The sequence below is a fragment of the Stenella coeruleoalba genome, assembly GCF_951394435.1.
Source record: "Stenella coeruleoalba genome assembly, chromosome: 7".
Classification (NCBI taxonomy): Eukaryota; Metazoa; Chordata; class Mammalia; order Artiodactyla; family Delphinidae; genus Stenella; species Stenella coeruleoalba.
In genome coordinates, this window is record NC_137153.1 from 116,621,844 (window position 1) to 116,645,991 (window position 24,148).

At 53.1% G+C, this 24,148-nt stretch overlaps 2 protein-coding genes across 7 annotated transcripts in view; one reads left to right on the top strand and one right to left on the bottom strand.

The window, feature by feature from the left end:
• USP20 (ubiquitin specific peptidase 20) overlaps positions 1-24,148 on the top strand; it is a 75,588-nt gene that overhangs the window by 34,195 nt on the left and 17,245 nt on the right. For 5 of the 6 annotated variants that reach the window (XM_079925856.1, XM_079925855.1, XM_079925854.1 and 2 more), the window contains 12 exons: positions 7-101; positions 6,216-6,249; positions 6,440-6,485; positions 7,517-7,697; positions 7,776-7,902; positions 8,237-8,406; positions 8,501-8,582; positions 9,603-9,711; positions 10,623-10,725; positions 11,953-12,024; positions 12,501-12,677; positions 12,803-14,108. In XM_079925856.1, coding sequence (XP_079781982.1) covers positions 7-101; positions 6,216-6,249; positions 6,440-6,485; positions 7,517-7,697; positions 7,776-7,902; positions 8,237-8,406; positions 8,501-8,582; positions 9,603-9,711; positions 10,623-10,725; positions 11,953-12,024; positions 12,501-12,661 — 1,180 coding nt within the window. In that variant the 3' untranslated portion in view covers positions 12,662-12,677; positions 12,803-14,108. Of the gene's footprint in view, positions 1-6; positions 102-6,215; positions 6,250-6,439; positions 6,486-7,516; positions 7,698-7,775; positions 7,903-8,236; positions 8,407-8,500; positions 8,583-9,602; positions 9,712-10,622; positions 10,726-11,952; positions 12,025-12,500; positions 12,678-12,802; positions 14,109-24,148 lie in introns of those variants that run through there. The other variant, XM_079925858.1, reaches the window with a different exon arrangement.
• Positions 21,131-24,148, bottom strand: part of FNBP1 (formin binding protein 1) — a 140,416-nt gene continuing 137,398 nt past the window's right edge. The window contains exon 16 of the mRNA XM_079925862.1: positions 21,131-24,141. Coding sequence (XP_079781988.1) covers positions 24,134-24,141 — 8 coding nt within the window. The 3' untranslated portion in view covers positions 21,131-24,133. The remainder of the gene's footprint in view (positions 24,142-24,148) is intronic.

Below are 24,148 nucleotides of genomic sequence, written 5' to 3' on the forward strand. Positions count from 1 at the left end.
CTGTAGGTTCGTGGTATCCTGTACCCCCAGCTGGTTTTGGGGTCCGGTGGTCACCCTGGAAGACTGCCTCGCCGCCTTCTTCGCCGCTGATGAGCTGAAGGGTGAGTGGGCCCGGCTGGCTGGGTCAGCACACAGTGCAGGGTTTCTGGGGCTCACTGTCAGAGCCCCACCCCTGCCTGCCAGGCTGGGCCTGGGACTGCACACTCTCGCAGCCCCGCCGCCTGTAGCTCTTAGGGGTTCACCTGTTCTCCTTCCTTTACCTGCTCGGTGGACAAAAAGGAGAACAGTCTTTAACTTTGCATTTCCTTGATTATTGATGAGCTTGAACTTTTTTTTTTAAGTGTATTGGCTGTACTTATTTTAAAATTTCCCATTCCTGTCCTTTTCCTGTTTTTCTGTTCAGTGATTGGCATCGCACTAACCTTTGGGAAAACTCTTTTTGTTTAATTTTTAATTGTGGTAAGATATACATAACATAAAATGAACCATCATAACCATTTTTAAGTGTTCATTTCAGTAGTATTAACTATATTCATATTGTTGTGCAACCAATCTCCAGAACGTTCTCATCTTGCAGAACTGAAACTATCCCTTAAATAGCAACTCCCTATTCCCCCTTCCACCCACCCCCGGGCACCCACCATCCTACTTTCTGTCGCTATGAATTTGACTATTCTAGGTTCCTCATCTAAGTCAAATCATACGGTGATTGTCCTTTTGTGACTAGTCTACGTCTATTAGCGTAATGTCCTCAAGGCTCATCCATGTTGTAGCAAGTGTAGGATTTCCTTACTTTTTTTTTTTTTTAATAAATTTATTTATTTATTTTTGGCTGCGTTGGGGCTTGGTTGCTATGCACAGCCTTTCTCTAGTTGCGGCGAGCGGGGGCTACTCTTCGTTGCGGTGCGCGGGCTTCTCATTGCGGTGGCTTCTCTTGTGGCGGAGCACGGGCTTTAGGCACGTGGGCTTCAGTAGTTGTGGCGCGCGGGCTCAGTAGTTGTGGCACACAGGCTTAGTTGCTCCACGGCATGTGGGATCTTTCCGGACCAGTGATCGAACCCGTGTGCCCTGCATTGGCAGGCGGATTCCCAACCACTGCACCACCAGGGGAAGTCCCTCCTTCCTTTTTTAAGGCTGAATAATATTCCATTGTGTAAATGGGCCACATTTTGTTTATTCATCATCTGTCAATGGACACTTGGGTTGCTCCCACCTTTTGGCTCTTGTGAATAATGCTGTGATGAACCATGGATGCACAGATATCTCTTCAAGATAGTGATTTCATTTCCTTTGTTTATATACCCAGAAGTGGCATTGCTGGATTATATGATCGATCTATTTTTAATTTTTTGAGGAACCGCCATACTGTTTTCCTTGATAGCTGTACCAATTTACATTCCCACTAATAGTGCACAAGGGTTCCCTTTTCTCTACATCTTTACCAACTTGTACTCTCTTGTCTTTTAAAAATATCTCTTTCTGAAAAAAAAAAAAAAAAAAAAAAAAAATCTCTTTCTGGGAATTCCCTGGCGGTCCGGTGTTAGGACTCCGCGCTTTCACTGCCAAGGGCCCGGGTTCAGTGCCTGGTAGGGGAACTAAGATCCCACAAGCCACGTGGCACAGCCAAAAATAAATAAACAAACAAATAAATAATTTTTTAAAAATCTCTTTCTTTTTGACAATAGCTATTCTGACAGGTGTGAGGTGGTGTCTCACTGTGGTTTTGATTTGCATTTCCTTGATGATTAGCGATGTTGAGCATCTTTTCATGTACCTGTTGGCCATCTGTACATCTTCTTTGGAGAAATACCTATTTAGATTCTCGGCCCATTTTTAAATTGTACTATTTGTGTTTTGCTATTGGCTTGTATGAATTCTTTATATATTTTGGATGTTAACCCCTAATCTGATATATGGTTTCTAAACTATTTCCTACCATGCTGTAGGTTGCCTCCTCATTTTGTTGTTTCTTTTGCTGTGCAGAAGCTTTTTAGTTTGCTGTCGTCCCACTTGTTTAATTTTGCTTTTGTTGCTTGTGCTTTTGGTGTCATATCCGAAGAATCATTGCCAAGACCAATGTCAAGGAGTTTTTCCCTATGTTTTCTTCTAAATGTTATGGTGTCAGGTCTTACATTTAAGTCTTTAACTGATTTCAAGTCGATATTTGTGAGTGATGTGCGATAGGGGTAAAATTTCATTCTTTTGCATGTGAACATCCAGTTTTCCCAACACTGTTTATTGAAAAGATTATCTTTTCCCTATTGAGGATTCTTGGCTCCCTTGCCAAATATTAGTGGACCATATATGCATGGGTTTATCTCTGGTCTCTCAATTCTGTTCATTTTTCTATGTGTCTGTTTTTATGCCAGTACCATACTGTTTTGTTTTGTTTTTAATTTGGTCATACCGCATGCAGGATCTTATTTCCCCGACCAGGAATCAAACCTGTGTCCCCTGCAGTGGGAGGACAGAGTCTTAACTACTGGACCGCCAGGGAAGTCCCAGTACCATACTCTTCTGATAACTGTAGTTTTGTAGGAGAGTTTGAAATCAGGAAATGTGATGCCTCCAGCTTTGTTCTTCTTTCTCAAGATTGTTTTGGTTATTTGGGATCTTCTGTAGTTACATATGAATTTCAGGATTTTTTTTTTCTATATCTATGAAAACATCATTGGATTGCTTTGAATCTATAGATGACTTTGGGTAAGATGGACATTTTAACAATATTTCTTCTGCTCCATGACCACAGGCTATCTCTTTATTTGTGTCATTGTGTGGGAACAACTCAGTCTTCCTCCTGTGTGTCTCTCCTCTACTCTCACACTACTACCACACAGCACTTTGGACACCAGGTGTCTGGTGGTTTTCCCACGCCAAGCAATTATGCAACACCAGCCAGGGATCCTACAGTTTCACTGGATTCCGACACTATCTACCTGGAGATAGCGTCAGATCCCACAGGTTAAGGACTCAGTCCTACAAGACCTCCCCCTCCCCAACTTCAGACGCCAGTGCAGGTTGTCACCTGGGCTTCTGACTGGCTGGCTATAGATGGGAGGTTCCAGCGGCCCCCTCCTTGGCTTCAATTAGAGCAGCTAGAGCGGCTCGGCTCGCAGAACTCAGAGAAACATTTTGTTACTAGGTGACTGGTTTACGATAAAAGGATATAACTCAGGAAGAGCCAGATGGAAGGGGTGCATCGGGCAAGGCATGTGGGAAGGGGCCTGGAGCTTTCATTTGCTCTGGGCATGACCCTCTCCCCAACTTCCCCATGTTCACCAGCCCAGAAGCTTTCCAAAGCCCATACTGTTGGTATTTAATGGAGGCTTCTTCATGTAGGTATGATCAATTATTAGCTCCATCTCTAGCCCCTCTCCCCTCTCTGAAGAATGCCAGGTGGTGCTGAAAATTCCAAACTTCCAGTTATGCCTTGGTCTTCCGGGTGGCCAGCCCCAATCCAGAAGCCCACCCAGAGTCACCTCGTCAGAACAAAAGACCCTGCCATCACTCAGGAAATTGTAAGGGATTTAGGAGCTCTGTATTAGAAACCCTGGTCAAAGACCAAATATCAGAACAAAAGATGCTCCCAGTGCTCTTATCACTTGGGAAATTACAAGGACTTTAAGAGCTCTGTGCCAGGAACCCCGGGAGAGCCCACTATGTATATTTTCTACTATCTCACATCCACCTTCAATTTCTTTCATCAACGTCTCGTAGTTTTCAGTGTACAAATCTTTCACTTCCTTGGTTAAGTTTACTCCTATATGTTCTATTGTTTCTGATGCTTTTGTAAATGGGATTGTTTATTTCTCCTTCAGACATTTGATCATGAGTGTATAGAAACGCAGCTGATTTTCCTATGCTGATTTTGTGTCTTGCAACTTTACCGAATTAGTTTGTCGGTTCTAACAGTTTTTGTGGCGTCTTAAGGTTTTTTATGTAAAAGATCGTGTCATCTACAAACAGAGACAGTTTTACTTCCTCTTTTCCTATTTGGATGCCTTTTACTTCTTTTTCTTGCCTTTCTCTGACTTCCAGTACTGTGTTCAATGGAAGTGGTGAGACTGGGCATCCTTGCCTCGTTCCTGATTTTAGAGGAAAAGCTTTTATCTTTTCACTGTTGAGTATGATATTAGCTATGGGTTTATCATATATGGCCTTGATGATGTTGACTGCATTCCTTCTGCACCCAGTTTGTTGAGACCTTTTATCATGAAAGGGTAATTGAAATTTGTCAGATGCTTTTTCTGTATCTATTGAGAGGATCATATGATTTTTATCCTTCATTCTATTAATGTAGTGTATCATGTTCATTGATTTGCGTATGATAAACCATCCTTACAACCCAGAGATAAATTCCACTTGATCATGGTGTATGATCCTTTTAATATGCTGTTGAAGTCAGTTTGCTAGTATTTTTTTTTTTTTTTTTTTTTTTTTTTGCGGTACGCGGGCCTCTCACTGCTGTGGCCTCTCCCGCTGCGGAGCACAGGCTCCGGACGCGCAGGCTCAGCGGCCATGGCTCACGGGCCCAGCCACTCCGCGGCATGTGGGATCTTCCTGGACCGGGGCACGAACCCGCGTCCACTGCATCGGCAGGTGGACTCTCAACCACTGCGCCACCAGGGAAGCCCAGTTTGCTAGTATTTGTTGAGAATTTTCCCGTCTATATTCATCAGGGATATTGGCCTGTAGTTTCCTTTTCTTGTAGTGTCCTTATCTGGCTTTGCCATCAGTATAAAATGAGTTTGGGAGTCCTCCTTCCTCTTCAATTTTTTGGAAGAGTTTGAGAAGAATTGTTAATTCTTCTTTAAATGTTGGGGAGAATTCACTGGTGAAACCATCTGGTCCTGGGCTTCTCTTTGTTAGGAGGGTTTTTTATTACTGCTTCAATCTCCTTAGTCATTGGTGTTTTCAGATTTTCCATTTCTTCATAATTCAGTCTGGGTAGGTTGTATGTTTCTAAGTATTTATCCGTTTCTTCTAGGTTATCCAATTTGTTGTGTTGGTGTATATTGGTCATGGGAGTGTCCTTTGATCCTTTATACTTCTGTAGTGTCTGTTGTATGTCTCTTCTTTCACTTATAATTTTGTTGGAGTCCTCTTTTTTTCTTGGTTAATCTAGCTAAAGATTTGTTCATTTTTTTTTCTCTTTCCAAAAAAACAACTCTTAGTTTCATTGATTTTTTTTTTCCTGTGGTCTTTCTAGTCTCTGTTTTATTTCTGCTCTAATCTTTATTATCTCCTTCCTCCTGTTAACTTTGGATTTAGTTTGTTCTTCTTCTGATTCCTTGAGGTGTAAAATCAGATTGTTTGAGAGCTTTCTTTTTTCTAGATGTAGGCATTTATTGCTATAAAATTCCCTCTTAGAACTGCTCTTGCTGTATCCCATAGGTGCTAGTGTGTTGTATTTTCAGTTTTGTCTCAGGATACTTTCTGATTTCCTTTGATTCCTTCTTTGACCCATCAGTTGTTCAGGAATGTGTTGTTTAATTTCCACATATTTGTGAATTTTTTAGGTTTCCTCGTGTTATTGGTTTCTAGTTTCATACCACTGTGTTTGGAAAAGATATGAGATATGATTTCAGTCTTCTTAAATTTGTTAAGGCTTGCTTGGTGGGCCAACATACCATCTGTTCTGGAGAACGTGTGTGTGTACTTCTGAAGAACGTGTATTTTGGTGCTGTTGGATGGAATGTTCTGTTCATGTCTGTTAGGTTCATTGGGGCCACGGTGTTATTCAGGTCTGCTGTTCCCTTGTTAATTTTCTGTCTGGATGATCTATCCAGTATTGAGGGTGGACTATTGAAGTTTCCCACTATTACTGTATTGCTGTTCATTTCTCCCTTCAGTTGCGCTTTAATTATTCAGGTGCTCCAATGTCGGCTGCCTGTATATTCACAATGGTTACATCCTCTTGATGAATTGATCCCTTTATCACTGTAGGGGACCCTCTTTGTCTCTTGTAACTGATCTTGGCTGACAGTGCACTTTATCTGATGTAAGTACAGCCACTCCTGCTCTCTTTTGGTCACCACTGCGTGGAATATATTTTTCCATCCCTTCACTTTCAGCCTCTGTGTGTCCTTGAAGCTAAAGTGAGTCTCTTGTAGTCAGCATGTTGTGGTTTTACTTCTAAAGCCTAAGTCACTATGTGCCGTTCTCCCCCATTTTCCATCCTTGCTAACCTTCGTCTCTGTATTTTACTGCCCTAGGTGACAACATGTATAGCTGTGAACGGTGTAAAAAGTAAGTGTGTGTGTTCTAGAGGCTTCTCCCCGACTTCCTGTTTCCATCTGTGGTCCATCTGTGTTCCACGTCCTTCCCCCGGGCTCCCCCAGATAGCCTGACCTCACAGAGTGAGCTGGGTGGGAGGGGTGCTCCCCAGCCTGCCGGCCCCCTCCCTGGGACGCTCACGTCCCCCACTCTCTGCTCCCAGGCTGCGCAATGGCGTGAAGTACTGTAAGGTCCTGCGGTTGCCAGAGGTGAGTGGGCAGCCTCCCGCCACCTCTGCCTGCCGGGCCTTCTCCACCCCGAGCGGTGCCGTGCAGGGCAGAGGCCGACCCCCTCCCGGACTCAGGAGGCCCATGGAGACTGCTGTTCTGGCTGGGCGCCCCCCCGGGAGGGTGTGGCCGGTGGGGAGGCTTGCTGCTCGGTGTCTAGCTTGGAGCCCGGCTCCTTCATCCCTCAGCACGTCTCGTGCGGGCGGGAGGCAGGTGTGGGGCGCCGAGGGCACCATCAGTGGGGCTGTTGGGAAGGCCTTTCCGAGGAAGTGGCATCTGAGTGGGGCCTGAGGACATAGGCGGGGGTCGGCCTGGCGGAAGGAGAGTGGGGAAAGGACAGGTGGGCAAAACCCCAAAGCAGAAGCGGGCTTGGCCGAGGCTTGCGGCTGCGACGAGAGGACCATGGCCCAACGCGGGTGCCAGGCCAGGCTGAGCAGGTCTGGGGAGCCAACGAGAGGAGCGTGGCCCGACGCGGGTGCCAGGCCGGGCTGAGCAGGTCTGGGGAGCCAACGAGAGGAGCATGGCCCGCCGCGGGTGCCAGGCCGGGCTGAGCAGGTCTGGGGAGCCTGGGTGGAGAAGCCTTTTACAAGTCGGCGCCCACAGAACTGGTGGCCAGAGTTCTTCGGGTGGTCAACTCGACGGGCCAGTGACAGCTTCCTGTGCAGACCAGCCCAGTGCTCGGGAACAGCCCATCCTGACCGCCAGTGCTGTTAGTGCAGCTCAGCTCTGCTGTCACATCTGCCTTTATCCCTGAAAGCTGGCCTGGCCCGGCTCCCACGCATGGTTCTTAAGTGTATTCGGAGTCAAGGGCGGGGCCATCAGTTCGCCTGGGTCTCTGGAAGGCTCTAGCCACTACGTTTCTTGTTTTCCCCTGGGTGACGGGGCCTGAGTGGATCAAACAGTGGACTAGTGGGTGCCCCAGAGCCCTGCTCCGAGGCCCCCGTCAGGTTGCCAGTGGTCCCAGGGCCCTGGCCAGCCCCGGGGTGACTGGCGCCTCCCCTCCTTCCCCCCAGATCCTGTGCATTCACCTGAAGCGCTTTCGACACGAGGTGATGTACTCGTTCAAAATCAGCAGCCACGTCTCCTTCCCCCTGGAGGGACTTGACTTGCGCCCCTTCCTCGCCAAGGAGTGCACGTCCCAGATCACCACCTATGACCTCCTCTCCGTCATCTGCCACCACGGCACGGCAGGCAGTGAGTCCAGCCACCTGGCCCCACCCCGGCCCCACCGCGGCCCTAGGGCGTTTGTCACCCCTGCCTCTCCCGCCGCAGGTGGCCACTACATCGCCTACTGCCAGAACGTGATCAACGGGCAGTGGTATGAGTTCGACGACCAGTACGTCACCGAGGTGCACGAGACAGTGGTGCAGAACGCCGAGGCCTACGTGCTCTTCTACAGGTGGGGCCCGGGCAGCGCGTGGGGGGCTGAGGGACTGCGCCTGCGCCCGAGGACTTCAGCCGGTGCATGTCGGGGTGGTGGCGCCTGCGAGGGCTTTAGGCCAGGGAGGAGTGAGGATTTGGGTTTTTAAGAAAGAGCCCGCTGGCTGCTGGTGGGAAAGCTGGAAACCCAAGTAGTCGAGTTGGGTTTTCTCCGGTGGTCCCGGTGGGAGGTGATGGCGGCCGCAACTCCGGCAGGGGCGGTGGAGAGATGCTGCGGGGTCCGGGAGGCGGGGCTTTCCTGCATGGGGCGTGGCTGCGGCTCCTGATCTGCCCCCACCCCGCCGCCACCCCAGGAAGAGCAGCGAGGAGGCCGTGCGGGAGCGGCAGCAGGTGGTGTCCCTGGCCGCCATGCGGGAGCCCAGCCTGCTGCGGTTCTACGTGTCCCGGGAATGGCTCAACAAGTTCAACACCTTCGCCGAGCCGGGGCCCATCACCAACCATACCTTCCTCTGCTCCCACGGAGGTGAGGTCACCTTCTCTGCGATGGGCCGCGGGGCGGGTGGGCCGCGGGGCGGGTGGGCCGAGCCCTGCTCTCCATCCTGTGCCTTCCTCCGCAGGCATCCCGCCCAACAAATACCACTACATCGACGACCTGGTGGTGATCCTGCCCCAGAACGTCTGGGAGCACCTCTACAACAGGTACCGGTGGCCGCGGCCAGCCTCTGCCGTGCAGGCCGGGCACTCAGCTGGGCGGGAGCAGGGGCAGGCGCGGGCATGCCTCAGTGACCCCACGCCGCGCTCACTCAGGCAGCAGGAGAGCACGACAGCACGCAAGCAGTTGTGGGGCGCCCCTGGCAGCCTTGTCTGCATCGAAAAAGATGCCCGCCTTTGGGGGCATCCAGCCGGACCCTCCCAGTCACAGGGCACGGAAAACTGGTCAAGCCAAAGTGTGGTATTGGCCCCTCTCGCAGACAGTCGTGGGGCAGCCGGGCCGGTGTCTCCTCAACCCCGTGCCTGGCTCAGGGGCCCGGGGGCGTGTGCTGCCTGGGGCCTTCCAGGTTCAAGTCCGTCAAGACCCAGAGTGTGTGACTCTGTCGTTGAGGGGAGAGCCCCTGGCCGGGCTCGGGTCACTCTGGATCCGGGAGGCCAGCTGTGCCACGGCCGAGGGGGTGGTCAGACGGGCGGGAAGGAGAGGCCGGGGAGACTCGCTGGACTGGCTTTGCTTCACCCACTCACAGCTCAGGCACGGCCCGTGCCCTGCGGTTGGTGGGTGGGTCAGAACCCCACAGGGAGCGGCATCCCCAGGTCCTGTGGGGGGATCCCCCCCGCAGAAGGATGTGCAGCCGCCCTTTGATGTCGTCCTTAGAGTCAGGCCAGGCGGGCTTTGGCCGCCATGGCTCCTGCCCAGTGGCCAGGAGAGGAAGCGAAAGCATTCAGCTGTCCTTCGGCCGTTAGGCACGTATTTGTGAGGTGCCTGCCCTGTGGCGGGCGCTCTCCTGGGTGCTGTGGGCTCTCGGGTGCGCAGGTAGCCGTGCCAGTCGAGTGGGGAAGATGAGACAAGTAAACAGGCCGCGCACAGGGTGCCCAGGGGCCCAGTGGCTGGGCCAGGGCGGCATCAGGAAGCCTCGCTCTCCAGCAGGTTCTCTGCTGCCTTCCCCATGGGGCCTCCCCTCAGGGTTCATGACTCCCTCTCTCTCTGCACCTCCCGCCCTGGTGCAGGTTTGGGGGCGGCCCTGCCGTGAACCATCTGTACGTGTGCTCCATCTGCCAGGTAGAGATCGAGGCGCTGGCCAAGCGCAGGCGGATTGAGATCGACACCTTCATCAAGGTGCCTGGGGAAGGGGGTGGGGCGCGGGAGAGCCGGGCCCCTGAGCCGGGGGAGCTGAGTGCAGTCAGGCTCTGTTTGGAAGACCTGTTCTGTGGGAGACCAGGGTGGCCAGAGGCCTGGCCTGACATTGAAGATTTTCACCGGCGGAAGGGGGGTGGGTTTAGCGAGTTCAGGTCCCTCTGCCGGGAGGCTGCCAAGCAGCTGGTAGAGGAACAAGTGCTGCCGTTAGGGGCCGCACGGTTCTTTATTGTGCGGGTTGTAGGTGTTCAGCAGCATCCCTGACCTCTACCCACTCGATGCCCGTGACAACAAAAAGTACCTCCAGACACGGGCGGGTGCCCCCTGGGGGCAGAGTCCCCTCCCCTGCCTCCCTTTGGGAACCACTGGGCTCTACAAACTGACACGGAAAGGTGCATTAAGTGAAAAAAGCAAGTCGCAAGGCAGGACCCAGCATGATCCCATTTTAAGGAAGGGGACTTCTGCGGGGGACACGGGGGTGTGTGAGGACTGAGGCCCCTCGTGCTGCTCAAAGCAGGGGGACTCGGGGACCCTCCATCGTTCAACAGTCCAGGGTTGGGCTGTTAGATACCCTGCTTTGTGGTCATTATATGTGAGACATCAGACCGGTGAGGAGTGAGCAGGGGACACGTTCTATTAAGTGGTGGGGGAACAACATCTACCGTCTGATGTCAAGCGGCTTTTTGAAAAGTTATTAACAAGAGATTCACCCAAATGCTAGCAGCAGTCATCTGAGTGGTGGGATCGTGGGAGATGTTTCTTTTCTTCGAACTTGTCTGGGCGTTCGAAACTTTCTCTGCGTATCTAGTGTTTGGTAAGAGTCCGGGGTGGGGACTGACCAGTGGGGTGTTGGATATTCACGCCAACCTTCCTCTCGGCCCCGCCCCACCCAGCTGAACAAGGCGTTCCAGGCCGAGGAGTCTCCCAGTGTCATCTACTGCATCAGCATGCAGTGGTTCCGGGAGTGGGAGGCCTTCGTCAAGGGCAAGGACAACGGTGAGTGAGTCAGATGGCACGTGCCCGCCACGCCCCACACCAGGAGGGGCCTGGGGCTGCTGACCTGCTGGGAGCGTCCCAGGAGGCGGAGGGCGCCTGCCCAGAGGGCACGTGCCTGAAGGGGTAACACCAAAAACCTGCCGGGCAGGCACAGATCCTGGGCGCCCCCCTGCCCCGCCCCTCCCCACCGAGTGCCGGGATCGCCGTCCTCACCCTGGCCAGGCCTTCTCACTGCAGCAGGACAGAAGCCATCTGGCTCTGCCCCTTCCCTCCCTTACCCTCTGTCTGCAGGTGCCCGGGGGTGGCTGCTTTTCCCTCCTGCCAGGCCTTTTCCCTTGGGGACTCTGTTGGCCTAAATAATAGATTTTAGTTGACAGATGGCTTCAGACTCTTAGGAAAGGACTTGGACGCCATGTCCTCTGATCGCTCGATTTACAGAGGTGGAGACAGGCCCCAGCAGAGGGCCGCTCCCAGAGTCCCTCACGGTCCCCGGCAGGGAACAGCTGAGCCCGAGCTGCGGCCTGCACGCGGCCACCCTCACGGCCCCCGAGTCCCACACTCGGCTCCCAGGCCAGGCTTCGGAGCCTGGCGGGGTCAGCAGAGCCAGGAGCTTCCGCGCCCTGGACATCTGCCCTTTGCAGCATAAGCACCAGGACGCGGGAAGGGGGAGGGTCCTGCCTAGTGGCTGTGTCGGTCCAGAACCCGGCTCCAGAGTCGCAGCCCCACCTCGGGCCCTGGCTCTGCCTCCTGCCAGTGCTGAGCTGGGCGGTCACGTCGCTGCTCACCTCACCCAGTTGTTGAGGGTTGAGCTGGTGGGGTGCGTGGGAAGGGTGCTCAGCAAACACAGCTGCCATCGGATTAGGACAATGTCCACCCGGCACCGGACGTCTACCCTACCCCCCGCCCCCCCACTCCATGCTAAGGTCTGAAACTAGGGGCGAGTCCTCAAAACTCCCTCCGCTGGGTCCAGGGATGCCACAGTCCCTTCTGGCTCTCAGGCTCGTGGAGATGAGCATTTGGTGCCCTAAGCACCTCGGCCCGTAAGGGCTTCACGCTGACCCCCTGGGCCCGGGACAGCCTCTCCGGGATCGCAGGTGTCGGTGGCGCACTCTGAGAATGGCTCGTATCTGCTGAGGGGTGGAAGGCTGTGGCGGAGGAGGGGACCGGGCTTTCTTCCCATTGCTGCGGAGGACCAGAGGCACTGAGCCTGAGCCCTGTCTGTTCCAGAGCCCCCCGGGCCCATTGACAACAGCAGGATCGCACAGGTCAAAGGAAGCGGCCACATCCAACTGAAGCAGGGTGAGAGTCTCGCCAGCCCCAGCCCGGCTCCCCTCTGCCCCTCCTGGCTTGCAGGTCTCACCAGGCGCCCCCTTGCCACCTGTCTGAGTCGGGCTGTGACATCTGTCCGTGTCCAGGTCCAAGACTCGAGCGGATGGGCCAAGGTGCCTGGCCTCTGTGTGGTTCCCACGGCCCCTCTGCCCCTACCCACGCCCTCTCGCCACTCCGCCACCTCACCTGCCTGCCCTTTTGCGTGAACCCCACGCCCTGGGAAATGAGGGGCTGCAGCCATCGTAGTGCCCTCTCGGGTCCTCAGAGAATGGACATTCCCCTGGAAAATCCCAAGATTCCCATTTACAGCTGTGCACGGAAGCCCATGGTTGCCCTCCGTCCCCATTGGGGCCTGGCCCTCCCAGACCCCCCACTGCCAAGACGGTGGCTCCAGCGAGGGGGCGAGGGCGAGCCCAGCCTGACCGGTAGCCTCTCGGGCCCTGCAGGAGCTGACTACGGGCAGATCTCAGAGGAGACCTGGGTGTACCTGAATAACCTGTATGGCGGCGGCCCCGAGATCGCCCTCCGCCAGAGTGTGGCCCAGCTCCAGGACCCGGACAGCTTGCACGGGGAGCAGAAAATCGAAGCCGAGACCCGGGCCGTGTGACTCAGTGGTCCAGTCTGTAAGTCCTCTCCTCCCTCCGCGGAGACCCTCTCGTGTCCCTCACGTGTTGGAAGAGCGCCCTGAGGCTGCTTGGAAGGACCTTCACGAGGCCCCCACCGGCTGATGACCCGGGTGTCCCCACAGGCCCCGCCTTTGCCCTCCTCCCTGCGGAGGGGGCGTCTGTACCCGGAAGAGAGGCCGGCTGCTCTGGAAACTCAGATGTGTTAAGAGGCAGAAAAGTTGTTTTGGTTCACAGTGAGTAATGCTGCAACTAGGAAATATATCCACTTCAGGCTTGTTAAACGACCAAGGCTCTGCGACGTTAACTCGGGTCTTTGTCTCGGCAGTGCCCTCGTGTCACTGCTGTCGTTGTGTCCCCAAACCTGCCTTCTCGCTAGCTCGGGCCCAGCTTTTGTCCCTGGACCCTCAGTCAGGGGCCATGGCCTTGGCACAGAGGGTCGGGGAGCGGCTGCCGCTCCGCAGGCGTTTCCCACTGGCTGCTGGTCCAGCGCCTGAGTCATGGGTCGACGGTCAGAGCCGCGAGCAGGTGCCGAGCCCTCGGCAGTGAGGGCGCTGCCGCTGGTCCCTGGGCCAGGTCCTCCCGAGGCCCTGCTCCGCCCCCGCACCTCCCGTCGTCACGGAAGTCTCCTGAATGCTGGGCGGCTCTCAGTGTTTTTCATGCAGACTAATGACGCCCGACACGTTTGCGATTGGGACCCGAGGGCGGGGTTGGCTCTGTCAGTGGGGCTCGTTTCTGAAGGCAGCGGTGCTGCTGAGCTGGCCCTGTGGATTGGCTGTCATTTGCCCCTGCCGGGGAACCAGGTGATGAAACAGAAATACCTCGCGTTGCTATGTTCGCTGCTGCTGCAGCTTCCCCGGGGGGCTGACATCTCTCCCTGACACCGAGCTGCGCGGGTCCCGGAAGTGCGCCTTCTGGGTGCTGAGCGAGGCCACTGCTGGGGGGCTGGGACCTCCGAGCACAGCGAGGTGGCGCTGAAGCCCCTGGACGAAACGGCCGTGGCCAGTGCTCAGCCCGTCAGGGTCAAAGCGCATGGAGGGTGGGAAAGGGGTCCCGGGACCAAACCCCCCAGATCCCGTGGGCCTCAGCCTCCATAGAAGCAGATGTCAGTGGAACTTGCAGCAGGCGGTTCTGGCGGAGCCCCTGAAGCTCTCACGTGTCACTCACTTCTGTGATCTCATTTCACCCGGATCTGTTTCCTTCTCCACCGAGGCAGCATAAGATCAAAGAACAAGCCACTGTTGGAATTTCTGGACATTTGCCACAGTCCTTTGGAAGTTGCTGCTGCCGCCAGTGGCGACCCCCCTGCAGAGCCCGGCGGTTGCATGTTGCACTGTTCGTGACGTAGACTCCGCTGTGCAGGTTGTAATCTCGCCCCACGTCTGCGCCGTCTAGTTTGTGCTCAGAATGTCATAATAAATATGTAACGTTCCCCGCAGCCCGTGCTCTCGTCTCTGCACCCGCCGCAGTTAATTCTGTTACTGGAGGGAGAGGGAAGCTGGCTGCCGTGGGGGAGGGTCGTGGGGGAGGGCGGTGGAGCCACGGTGATTAATGTTTGACCTTTCGAAGAAAAAAGGATTCTTACTCTAAGCTGTTGCTTTTTCGTTTTGTAACATACAAAAAGAATCTGCCAGAAAAACTTAACGTGCATTAGATTTTTTAAAATGTAGATAGAAACCATATTGCTAATGCTCAAATGAGCACGCTCCCTTTTGGCTTTCAGAGTGATAGAGATCCTTGCAAGTGTGCAGGCCCTGGAGTTGAAGGTGATTGGCTTCCTTTACAGACCCCTTATTCCAGAAGGGCTTTTTACTTGAATAAAACAATGCAACTTAGCAAACCAGTTCATGGACTTAGAGAAACATGTTTGCATGAATTCTTACAAACTGCTTCTTACATTTTCTGGAATGAAAAGTGAGAATTTATTTTTAAAAGATGTGCTTTTTTTTATATATATAAATTTATTTATTTATTTATCTTTGGCTGCATTGTGTCTTCGTTGCTGCACACAGACTTTCTCTAGTTGTGGCGAGTGGGGGCTACTCTTCGTTGCAGTGCACAGGCTTCTCATTGCAGTGGCTTCTCTTGTTGCAGAGCATGGGCTCTAGGAGCGAGGGCTCAGTAGTTGTGGCTTGCTGGCTCTAGAGCGCAGGCTCAGTAGTTGTGGCACATGGGCTTGGTTGTTCCGCGGCATGTGGGATCTTCCCGGACCAGGGCTCAAACCTGTGTCCCCTGCACTGGCAGGCAGATTCTGTTTTGTTTGTTTTTTTTTATAAATGTATTTATGTATTTTTGGCTGTGTTGGGTCTTCGTTTCTGTGCGAGGGCTTTCTCCACTTGCCGCGAGCGGGGGCCACTCTTCATCGCGGTGCGCGGGCCTTTCACTGTCGTGGCCTCTCTTGCTGCAGAGCACAGGCTCCAGATGTGCAGGCTCAGTAGTTGTGGCTCACGGGCTTAGTTGCTCCGCGGCATGTGGGATCTTCCCAGACCAGGGCTCGAACCCGTGTCCCCTGCATCGGCAGGCGGACTCTCAACCGCTGCGCCACCAGGGAAGCCCCAAAAGATGTGCTATTAAAAAAACCTGATAAAACAGCTTTTTGAGCCTATATATTTAAAAAACAAAACAGGAGTGTGTGCTGTAACTCCTTTGAATTCCTGTGTGCAGCTCTCTCCACATGGAGCTTATCTACTCCGTGCCTACGTTTCCCAGTGATTCACTCTACTGTGAGATGGTTCACGTTTGGTTCAGAAACCAGTTTTTATTTCTCCCATTTCCTGTTTTATCAAGATTTTGTTGTTGTCGTTCAGCTTGAATTATAACGCCATCATTTGAATATACGTAATTCAGAAAAACTCCTTGACGTGTTCTAGCCTTAAAGGTCCTGCATACATTTTAAACACATCTTAACTATTAGCTAGGTTGCTGTACTGGAGACTGTTTAGTGCTTTGCTTTTAGGGAAGCAGATGTTGAACCTCACATTTTTATAAGGTAACAGTATAATTAAAAGGTGTAAATGCCTTCATCTCTTAGGCTTGCTTTCTCCTAAGGTTGCCCAAGCAGTGGTTGGATTTTATTCACATTACTACAGAAATAATACTGAAGTTGGATAAGACCTCTCTATGTTCATGTCTTTCTTGGGGCTAGCAGCCCTGATACAGTATAAACCACTTGTGTTTAAGAGTAAAAACAGTATATTCAGTTTTCACTGAACTTAAAAATGAAAATCATGTCACCCTATTGTAACCTGTTGGTGCCTTTTTAGAATGTAGCTTAATCATGACAGACCTTGATGTTTATTTCTTATTTAAACCCTCCTCTTTACACGTAAGCATTTTTAGAAGGGTCAGATTTCTTGTTTAACTTACATGGAACTATGTAGAGTACAACCCAGTGATATCAGACAAGAATTAATATTTCACTCTATTTCAAATGCTTATAAAGCTTTTATTGAGTTAGATTTTGCTGATGCAAAGTTTACAGCCTTCTGGTACTGAAAACTAGATACACAAAACAATGTTACAGACGATGAAGATAAAGAGTATGTTTTCTTTCCAGGGCTTTGAAAAAAAATCACTTAAACTCTTACTACGGAATAGAGTAAGCCTAGAACCCTGTTTATATTCCAGGGGAAAGAAAGTCTGCATTTGTTTCATGGCTTAAAGCATCTGATTTATGCATATTACATTGCAGTAGTGATACTGAAAAATTGTCTCTTGCCTAACGTTTTTACTGCCCTATGACCAGGAATTAAGTTTTAAAATGCTGCTTGAAGATGGCTGTGCTAACTAATGTCAGTGCAGGAGCAATATTCTTTTTTTTTTTTTTTTTTTTGCGGTACGCGGGCCCCTCCCTGCTGTGGCCTCTCCCGCTGCGGAGCACAGGCTCCGGACGCGCAGGCTCGGCGGCCATGGCTCACGGGCCCAGCCGCTCCGCGGCATGTGGGATCCTCCCGGACTGGGGCACGAACCCGCGTCCCCTGCATCGGCAGGCGGACTCTCAACCACTGCGCCACCAGGGAAGCCCAGGAGCAATATTTTTACCTGTTTCTAGATGACAGTGTTACTAAAATTTCTAAAATGAAGGCATTTGTTTAGTCTCAGTTACTTAAGAAAAATATAAATTTTAAAAAGGACTCAGATAAATCATGAACTCAGAGGAACTTTCCGATCGTCATTGTTCAGAAGCCAAATAAATAAAATGGACCAAAAAAAAAAATTAACGTGACAAATGACCAGACACCCCGGGGGCTTTGCATGGCTCCCCGAGAGCCAGCGCATCCAGAGGCTTCAGGAGGAAGTGGAGGCCGAGCTGCTTTAAACACCCATCGGCCTGTGTCTTTCCTTTCCTGGAACCAGCCCCGGCCCCAGAGAAGGGGGCCAGATGCGCTCGGGGGATGAGGCCAGCACAGCCCGCAGGCCGCTCCCCTCCTGGCATCACACCACGGACCTGGTGCCTCCCGGCTGCTCAGAGCAGCCTCGGGGCAGGGGTTCCCCTCCCTGGACCCTACGAGGGCTGCACTGGGGACACCCTTTCCCTTTCCTCCCCGACGGCTGGTGTTGGCACCTCCGCCACAGCATCGTGGTTGCTGGTGGCTGGCATCGGGCTGGTGGCTGGCATCTCTCACATTTAGTGATGCTATAGTGGTTTATAGTCTCTCTGGTTTTGGTTGGTTCTGTTTATGCTTTGGGGGTTTGGAGGGGAGAGGAGAACTTGAGATTTTATGTATGACTTTAAACATTCGCTTGTGAAATCCCATCAGACATGCATGTGCAGAAACAGGTTCAACACAGAGTGATAAAACAGGTGACAGATACCCGCCCCCAGGTAGGACTGCTAGCAGTTCCACTGAAGCCCCTTCGGGGCCTCCTGATCACTGACCCCCCGCCCACCCCAGAGGAAGCTCCTTCCCTGCGTTTCTTTCAGCCCTCACTTTTCTTTATAGTTTCACCACATACGTGTGTGTCTGAGCATCATTTTAGCTTTGCTCACATTCGAATGTTGGATTCCATGGTACACATTTTGTGATTGGCTTTTCCTGTTAAACCTGGAAGATGGGATTGGGAAAGTTTTGTCTGGAGGGTTGCTTGATCCGGAGGTTTGGAGACATTCATTTGTTGTATGTACTGCAGGAAGGTGAGAGAGAGAGGTAGGCACCAGTTGGCCTTAAGATGTTTCCTCTATACTTTCCCTTGAAATACCAGGCTTTTCAGTGGCTCGGCCGAGATGCTGGCACGTGAAGACAGGACAGGAGCGTGTGGTTGTTCACCTCCATTCACAGACGAGCGGAGACAGGCAGTGCTGGGCGGCAGGGGAGGCTGTCTCTGTGTCCTGTCTCCCACGTGCCATCCCGTGGTCGGGCTTCTCCTCCAGGCTGGCCCGGGCCTCGCTCCAGCGACACCTTTTAGAGTCACAAGCCAGCCGGCAGACTGGGGAGTTTGTAGGCCAACTGCCACCTGTGTCTGCAGGCCTTTCCACCTGTCTGTGCTTCTGCTGACAAAGCTGCATCAGAAAGTACATTCCCTGGTGGTCCAGTGGATAAGACTCCACGCTTCCAAGGCAGGGGGCACGGGTTCAATCCCTGGTGGGGGAACTAGGATCCCCCATGCTGCGTGGTGCGGCGGGGAGAAAACAAAAAAAACATTTGCAAGGTGCAGCCACCCCAGAAGTATAGCTTCCTACCTTTGTTCTAGTTGGAATTATGTGCAAACGTAAATTATCCTGCGAGTCCTTCACGACCTGAGTTTGAGCCCCAGAGAGCCTCTGGGGAAGCAAATGGTGTTTTGGAATCATACCTCCCTCTGGCTCTCTTCCCTACGACACCTTTACCTACAGCAGAGAGAGGCCCCGTTGGTCGTAGCAAAGGCACAGGGTGCAGAAGAAATTGATGCCCTTGGGAAGAGCTGTGAAAAAGAGCTGTCCTCATTTTGAACAAAGTGTGTCCTGGAAGGCTGCCCTAGGGACGTGCTGGGATACCGCCTCCAGGCGTTGCTTGGACCTGACACCAGCGAGCAGCCCAGCTGAGGGCTGTTTGGAGAGCCCGAACTGCGGGCAGGGCTCTTGGCCTGGCGTGTGGGAGGATGTGCACCCCGTGAGGGGCACGAGGCCCCCGGGGCAGAACGCCGCAGCACCCAGGGGAATCCTCCCCGCCCCTGCTGCTTCCGGGGACCAACAGAGGAAAATGAGGAAATCCCTGTTTCCTCCTGCGGCTTTTGGTCCCTTAGCTCTGAGGACAGAGCGACGTTGGGGGCCGTTCTCAGTTTATGCTGTACCTTCTGTGGCCCAGCGACGTCTCCAGCTAATGGGAGGTCATTTAAGTAAATGGCACTCACTGTACCGTCTGGACAGAGACAGCGTTTAAGTCAGGGCCTAATGCACGCAGCTCCGGAGAAACGGCCCCTGGCACTCAAAGAGGCTGCGAGGTGCCATTTGCAGCGTTTGCGCGTTAACCTCCGGTCTCAGAGGGCGCTGGCAACAAGGCTTATGCCTCCCCTTCTCAGAAAAGGCCGGCAGAGGCCAGGGAAGAGGAAGAGAGGCGCCCTCCAGGCCAGGTGGGCCCTCACTCAGCCCCGCACCATCCATCTCTTGCTGTCCCGTGGGTCGCACAATTCCAGAGATCTCTTTTGCTTTAGTTAAAAAAGTGACGGCATACTCGAATCCCCCCGCCTCTGCCCACTTCCATTTCCTACCTGGTCACCCTGCTGGGGACCCCCGTCCTTCCTTCCTCGCCCGCCGGCTTCTCTCCCACTAGGGGTCGCCAGCGCCTGTGCGTGGCGGCGGCGGCGGCGGCGGCGGGGGGCGTGGCCTGGGCGTGGCCGGCAGGTGGGGAGCGGGGAGAGGCGGGGAGAGGCGGGGCCGAGCAGGGCGGATGCTGAGATTCCCAGACCCACCGGAGGAGCCTGACCGACGGGTCTGAGTCAGGGGTTTCTGCGCTTGCAGAGCTACCTTCGGGAGCACACCGGGAAACCAACTAACTGCCCGCAGCACATACTGCGCTGCCGCCGCTGGTTTCCGTGTGCGATGGGGTGAGGCGTCACCTCCCCAAACGCTTGAACCAAGTAGGTGCGTAAAGACGGCCCAAGCTGGGAGGCGGTTCAGTGTTTCAGACCCGCGAGCGCAGTGTAAGGTCACAGAGCTGCCAGCCGTGAACTCTGTCGCCGAATCAGAATAACACAGGCTCCATCACGGAGCCGGGAGGGAGCTCGGAATCAGAGCTGACAGCTAAGAACGGCTGTGGAGGTGGCGTCCACCAAGTGTTTTCCCCACTACAGGGGAAACTGAGGCCCAGGGAGGTGGGGACACGCGCCCCATTCAGACCCGGCTCCCAGCCCCTCACGATGGTGGGGTCCTGCAGGGGAGAAGGTTCTACGTGAGACAGAGGGAGACATTCTGTCTCTTACCGACCGTTAGAGACTAGTCCCCAACTATGATAAAAGCCCAGAAAGAACATGCTGGAGACATTCTTCCCAGATTGACCTTTTGCTGACCTGGACAAGGGGGCCTCAGTAGGACAGTCGTGGAGCCACCCAGTTCCCTTGACCATCCCGTCTCTTGCCGAGAACCCCGACTTGATGGTTTGGAGGCCTTGGCTCCGGACACCATCCTCCCCAGGACCGACGGCAGCAGACTTGGCTGAGAACTTGGCGAAGCTCTTGCTTGAAAGGCCAGTCACGCGCGTCTGTGGGAGGAGGCCGCGGCCGCAGCGAGGCCTGGCCTCGTACGGGTGGCCTCACCTCCCACCCCTCGGCGAGCGAGTGACACTTGGCATTAGGCCGCCCTGCTCACTTAATATTTCACTCCCTCAACAACTGTCTTCCTAAATCGGCTCTAAAGAGCCTTAGGAAACAGAGGTGTGGGCACGAGCCAGTCTTCCCCCCAAAGCCCGGGGTGAGATTTTCAACGCAGGGTATGGAAAGGGCCTCCCTCCGGCGGCACATGCAGCCGCTTGGCGCAGGCACGAGGCCCTCACCCTTAAACGCTGCACACTGTCCGCGGCGTCCCAGAAACCAGTGAGTATTCCCGCCAAGCTCCCAAGGAGAGGGTCGGCTTGAGCACTCGTGACGCCAGACCGCCAATGATACGCAAACCCGCTGCGATTTCCCGGCCCCTCGGTCCCCACAGTAGGGTCCCCGAAACCCCAGAGTAGCTGCCAGCTGAATTTGCATAAAATGGCCTGGACCTAAGGAGCCCCCCCAAATCCCTGCACTGAATCAACGGGACCCCACATCACTGAGGTCTCTGACGGCTTCCCCCAGTGGGCGGGGCTGGAATTTGGAGCTCCCTGGGTCTCAGGCCCCTCCCCAAGCAGATGGCACCTCGACTGGTGTTGGGTTGACACCAGTAAATCAGTGACATGCAGATCGGAGCCCAGCCTCCAGCCCAGGGGACTCTTGACTGCTTCTGTGACCAGGGTCTCCTCTTTGCGCAACAAACAGCCCCGCGATACCGTGCCAGAAGTTACACTTTTATTTAACATTTAGAGGATTAACATATAGTTACAAGGTCAATATAAGCCTTCCAGTGGAAGCACTTTATTTGGTTTAATTCCATCTCCAGAGACAAATGGGCAATTCCATAACCTTTACAATGGCAACGGGCCATTTACAACACTGAAATGCCTCCAAAGTTTAGAATTAGTGCAACACACAGATAAACCAAGAAGTTTAAAGGTGCTCGACACCAGGTTAAAATAAAAGTTTGGATCACTTTTTAAAGTTTTTTTGATATAAGCACAGGAGGCAGAGCCATTAGGAAGTATGAAATCGACATTTCTGCAAAAATACTTAGCATCAACATAACTTTTTCATGTTCAGTAAACTTTTCCCCAGTAATTACAGATGTTACCAAAAGGCATAAGAGGCCTCTGCGCTACTGCTGGAGAGACAGGCTGCTGGCGCCCAAAAGCTTCAGGAAGATCGTGATATAAACCCAAAGGGCAATCCCCTTACAGCTTTCCATGCCTTTTTATTCTTTCCTATCCTGCAAAGGAAAAATTGGGTAAACGACAGGTTCCTCTCTTCCATTTTAAGTTATTTTCAGGGTAGCTTCTTTAAAAATGAGTTATTCTTACGGCACAGCAATATCCTAGCATTGGTGGAGAAGTGACGGGCAGTGGATACGAGGGAAGGCTGAGAAAAGCACATGGGAAATTCCACGTTTCTACTCTATGTGAACTGCCCTATAGTAATATATAGACGATTTCACAGTAGGATTCCCAGAGTAAGTGATATATCTCAACTATACTATAATAACTTACTTCCTTTACTAAGCCCAGCTGGTACAGCTCTGCCCTTTCCCCATAGCCACACAGACTGTCAGAGAAGCAAACACCAAGGTTAACATTGAAAAGCACTCATTTATCCATTCTCTTTTGGACACAGGTGGTACAGAGAAAAAAAAAAGGCACAGGGGCTACAAGAGGATACCAGCATATTCTATTTTGGGTTTAACAGACACTAAAAGAACAAATTACTGCACTTTATGCCTTTTCCCCTAGGTTGTAAGAAATTAATCTATCCTGACCCCTAATATGAAAGATGCAATGCACATGCATTCCCAAGGCTCTAAAATCAGATTTTAAAAACATGTGTAGCATCCTTGCAGAGTGAAGAGTGGGCAGCTTGACTTGGTGAGATTCAGAAGTTGCTGGAGACACCCGGCCACCCTGCCACTGGGACTGTCCACAGAAACCACGCACCTGCTGGTTTGCAGGGACACGGGTGAGGCCCTGACCCTTCTCGCCCTTTGGCATCCTGGCTTTACCGTCATCTGTCAAGACAGTCCTCTCATGAGACTGAGGAGTGTGTGACAGTGGGGCCGCCCCCTGGGTGTTAACGGAGCGGCCCCCAGATGCCCACAGCTGCAGAGGCTCCCTCTGGGGAAGAAAGGGCGAGGGGGTGACTCACGCTTGCTCAAACGTGAAGCCACTTCCTCTTCCCCTGCTTTTTGCCCTTGGTATTTGCTCCCTCTTGGTTTCTTGTCACCAAGGGTTGCCTGAGCCACTCTCAGAGGCTGGTGTGTGGTCAACACTGGTTTGCCGAGAGGAACCGTTTTCCTACCACTGAACAAAGGCCCAACCCTCAGGACCTGTCCTTCCTGTCCTTGTCCCTTCGGCTCCTGTAAGATTTCCTTGTCTTGATTCATAAGGGTTGAGAAGCAATGAGGATGCTCAAGGTGACCTCCTGGTTACCAAAAGCAAAACAAGAGAGGAAAGATGCCTGGTGGCATCCTTGGGCTTCTGACGGCATCCTCGCTCACAGAAACTGACAGCCAATGATTTCTCTGGGCTTTTTCTGCACCGAATAAGTAGAGAAGCTATGCTGCTCTAAGGCATGAGTGACCACAGGGTACATGACCTCATGTCTTCCTCAAAGACCCATAAGAGGAAGGAAATTTAGCTCAAAAAACAAACTTGATTAATTCCACTTGGCCTGGAGAGCAGGTGGGGAAATGTGGAAGCTGTAGCCACGGGATCACTTGATGCACCACAAGAAGCACAGGGTCTTTGGTGATGAGAGCACTAGAATCCTAAGATGCGGGTCTCGGACTTCACGGAAAGGGGAGAGTCTTCCCTTGGCAATGAGCTAATGCAGAGGTGAGACCCTCGTTCACGATCTGCAGTTCTCATTAACAGGCGGCCAACGGGGAGAAGGTGGGCTGGGGCCTTCCTGGACCCCATGAAAGGTGGGCACGGGCAGGACAGCAGGGCTGGCCCCAGAGCTGGAATTTGACTTTTGCTGTGGACTTTTCCAGGCCACTGAAGACAGGGCCCCAAACAAAAATGTGTGTACGTGTGTGTATGTGAGTGTGCGTGTACACGCCCCAGTGCCCGCCACGGACACTCTGAGGCTGTGAAACGTTTCAAGGGCCAATTGTTTAGTATGAGGTGAGACGCACAGTCAGGAAAGGACCACCGAATACCCAATGGACTTGGGAAAAGATGAGTATTTGCTAACGTAAAGGACACAGGGACACATGAGTGACATTCGGGCGCCCAGTCCACCTGGTGCAGGCCTGACCCTCCTTGTTCAGATGCGGTTCGTCTCCCCAGGAGACCAGTGGCAAAGTTTTCACGAAAGGCACAGTGTGAATTGTGGACGGGCCAGGATGCGCCAGATGGACTGAGGGCCGAGGCCCGGGAAGGAGGGACCACGCGTCAAGCCGCCTTCTGTGGCCCCGAGTTGGACGGGGACCAAGACAGGGACAGACCTCCCCGCAAGAGGCAGCCAGGCTGGGCCAGGGGAGGAACCAGGCTACGAGGAACATGCTGTAAAAAGAAAAGAAAGAAAAAGGCAAGCCGCTGCACGTGGGGATGGATGTCGCTTCAGGCTTAGGTTCCGAGGGCCACACACCAGCAGAGCCCCAAGGCGCTGGCGGGCACCCAGGCCTGTGGAGACAAGCAGACCGAAGGGTTTCTCCTGGGAAGGCTCTCCCGAGGCTCTGGCTCCCGGAACCATCTTTAGGAATCTACAAC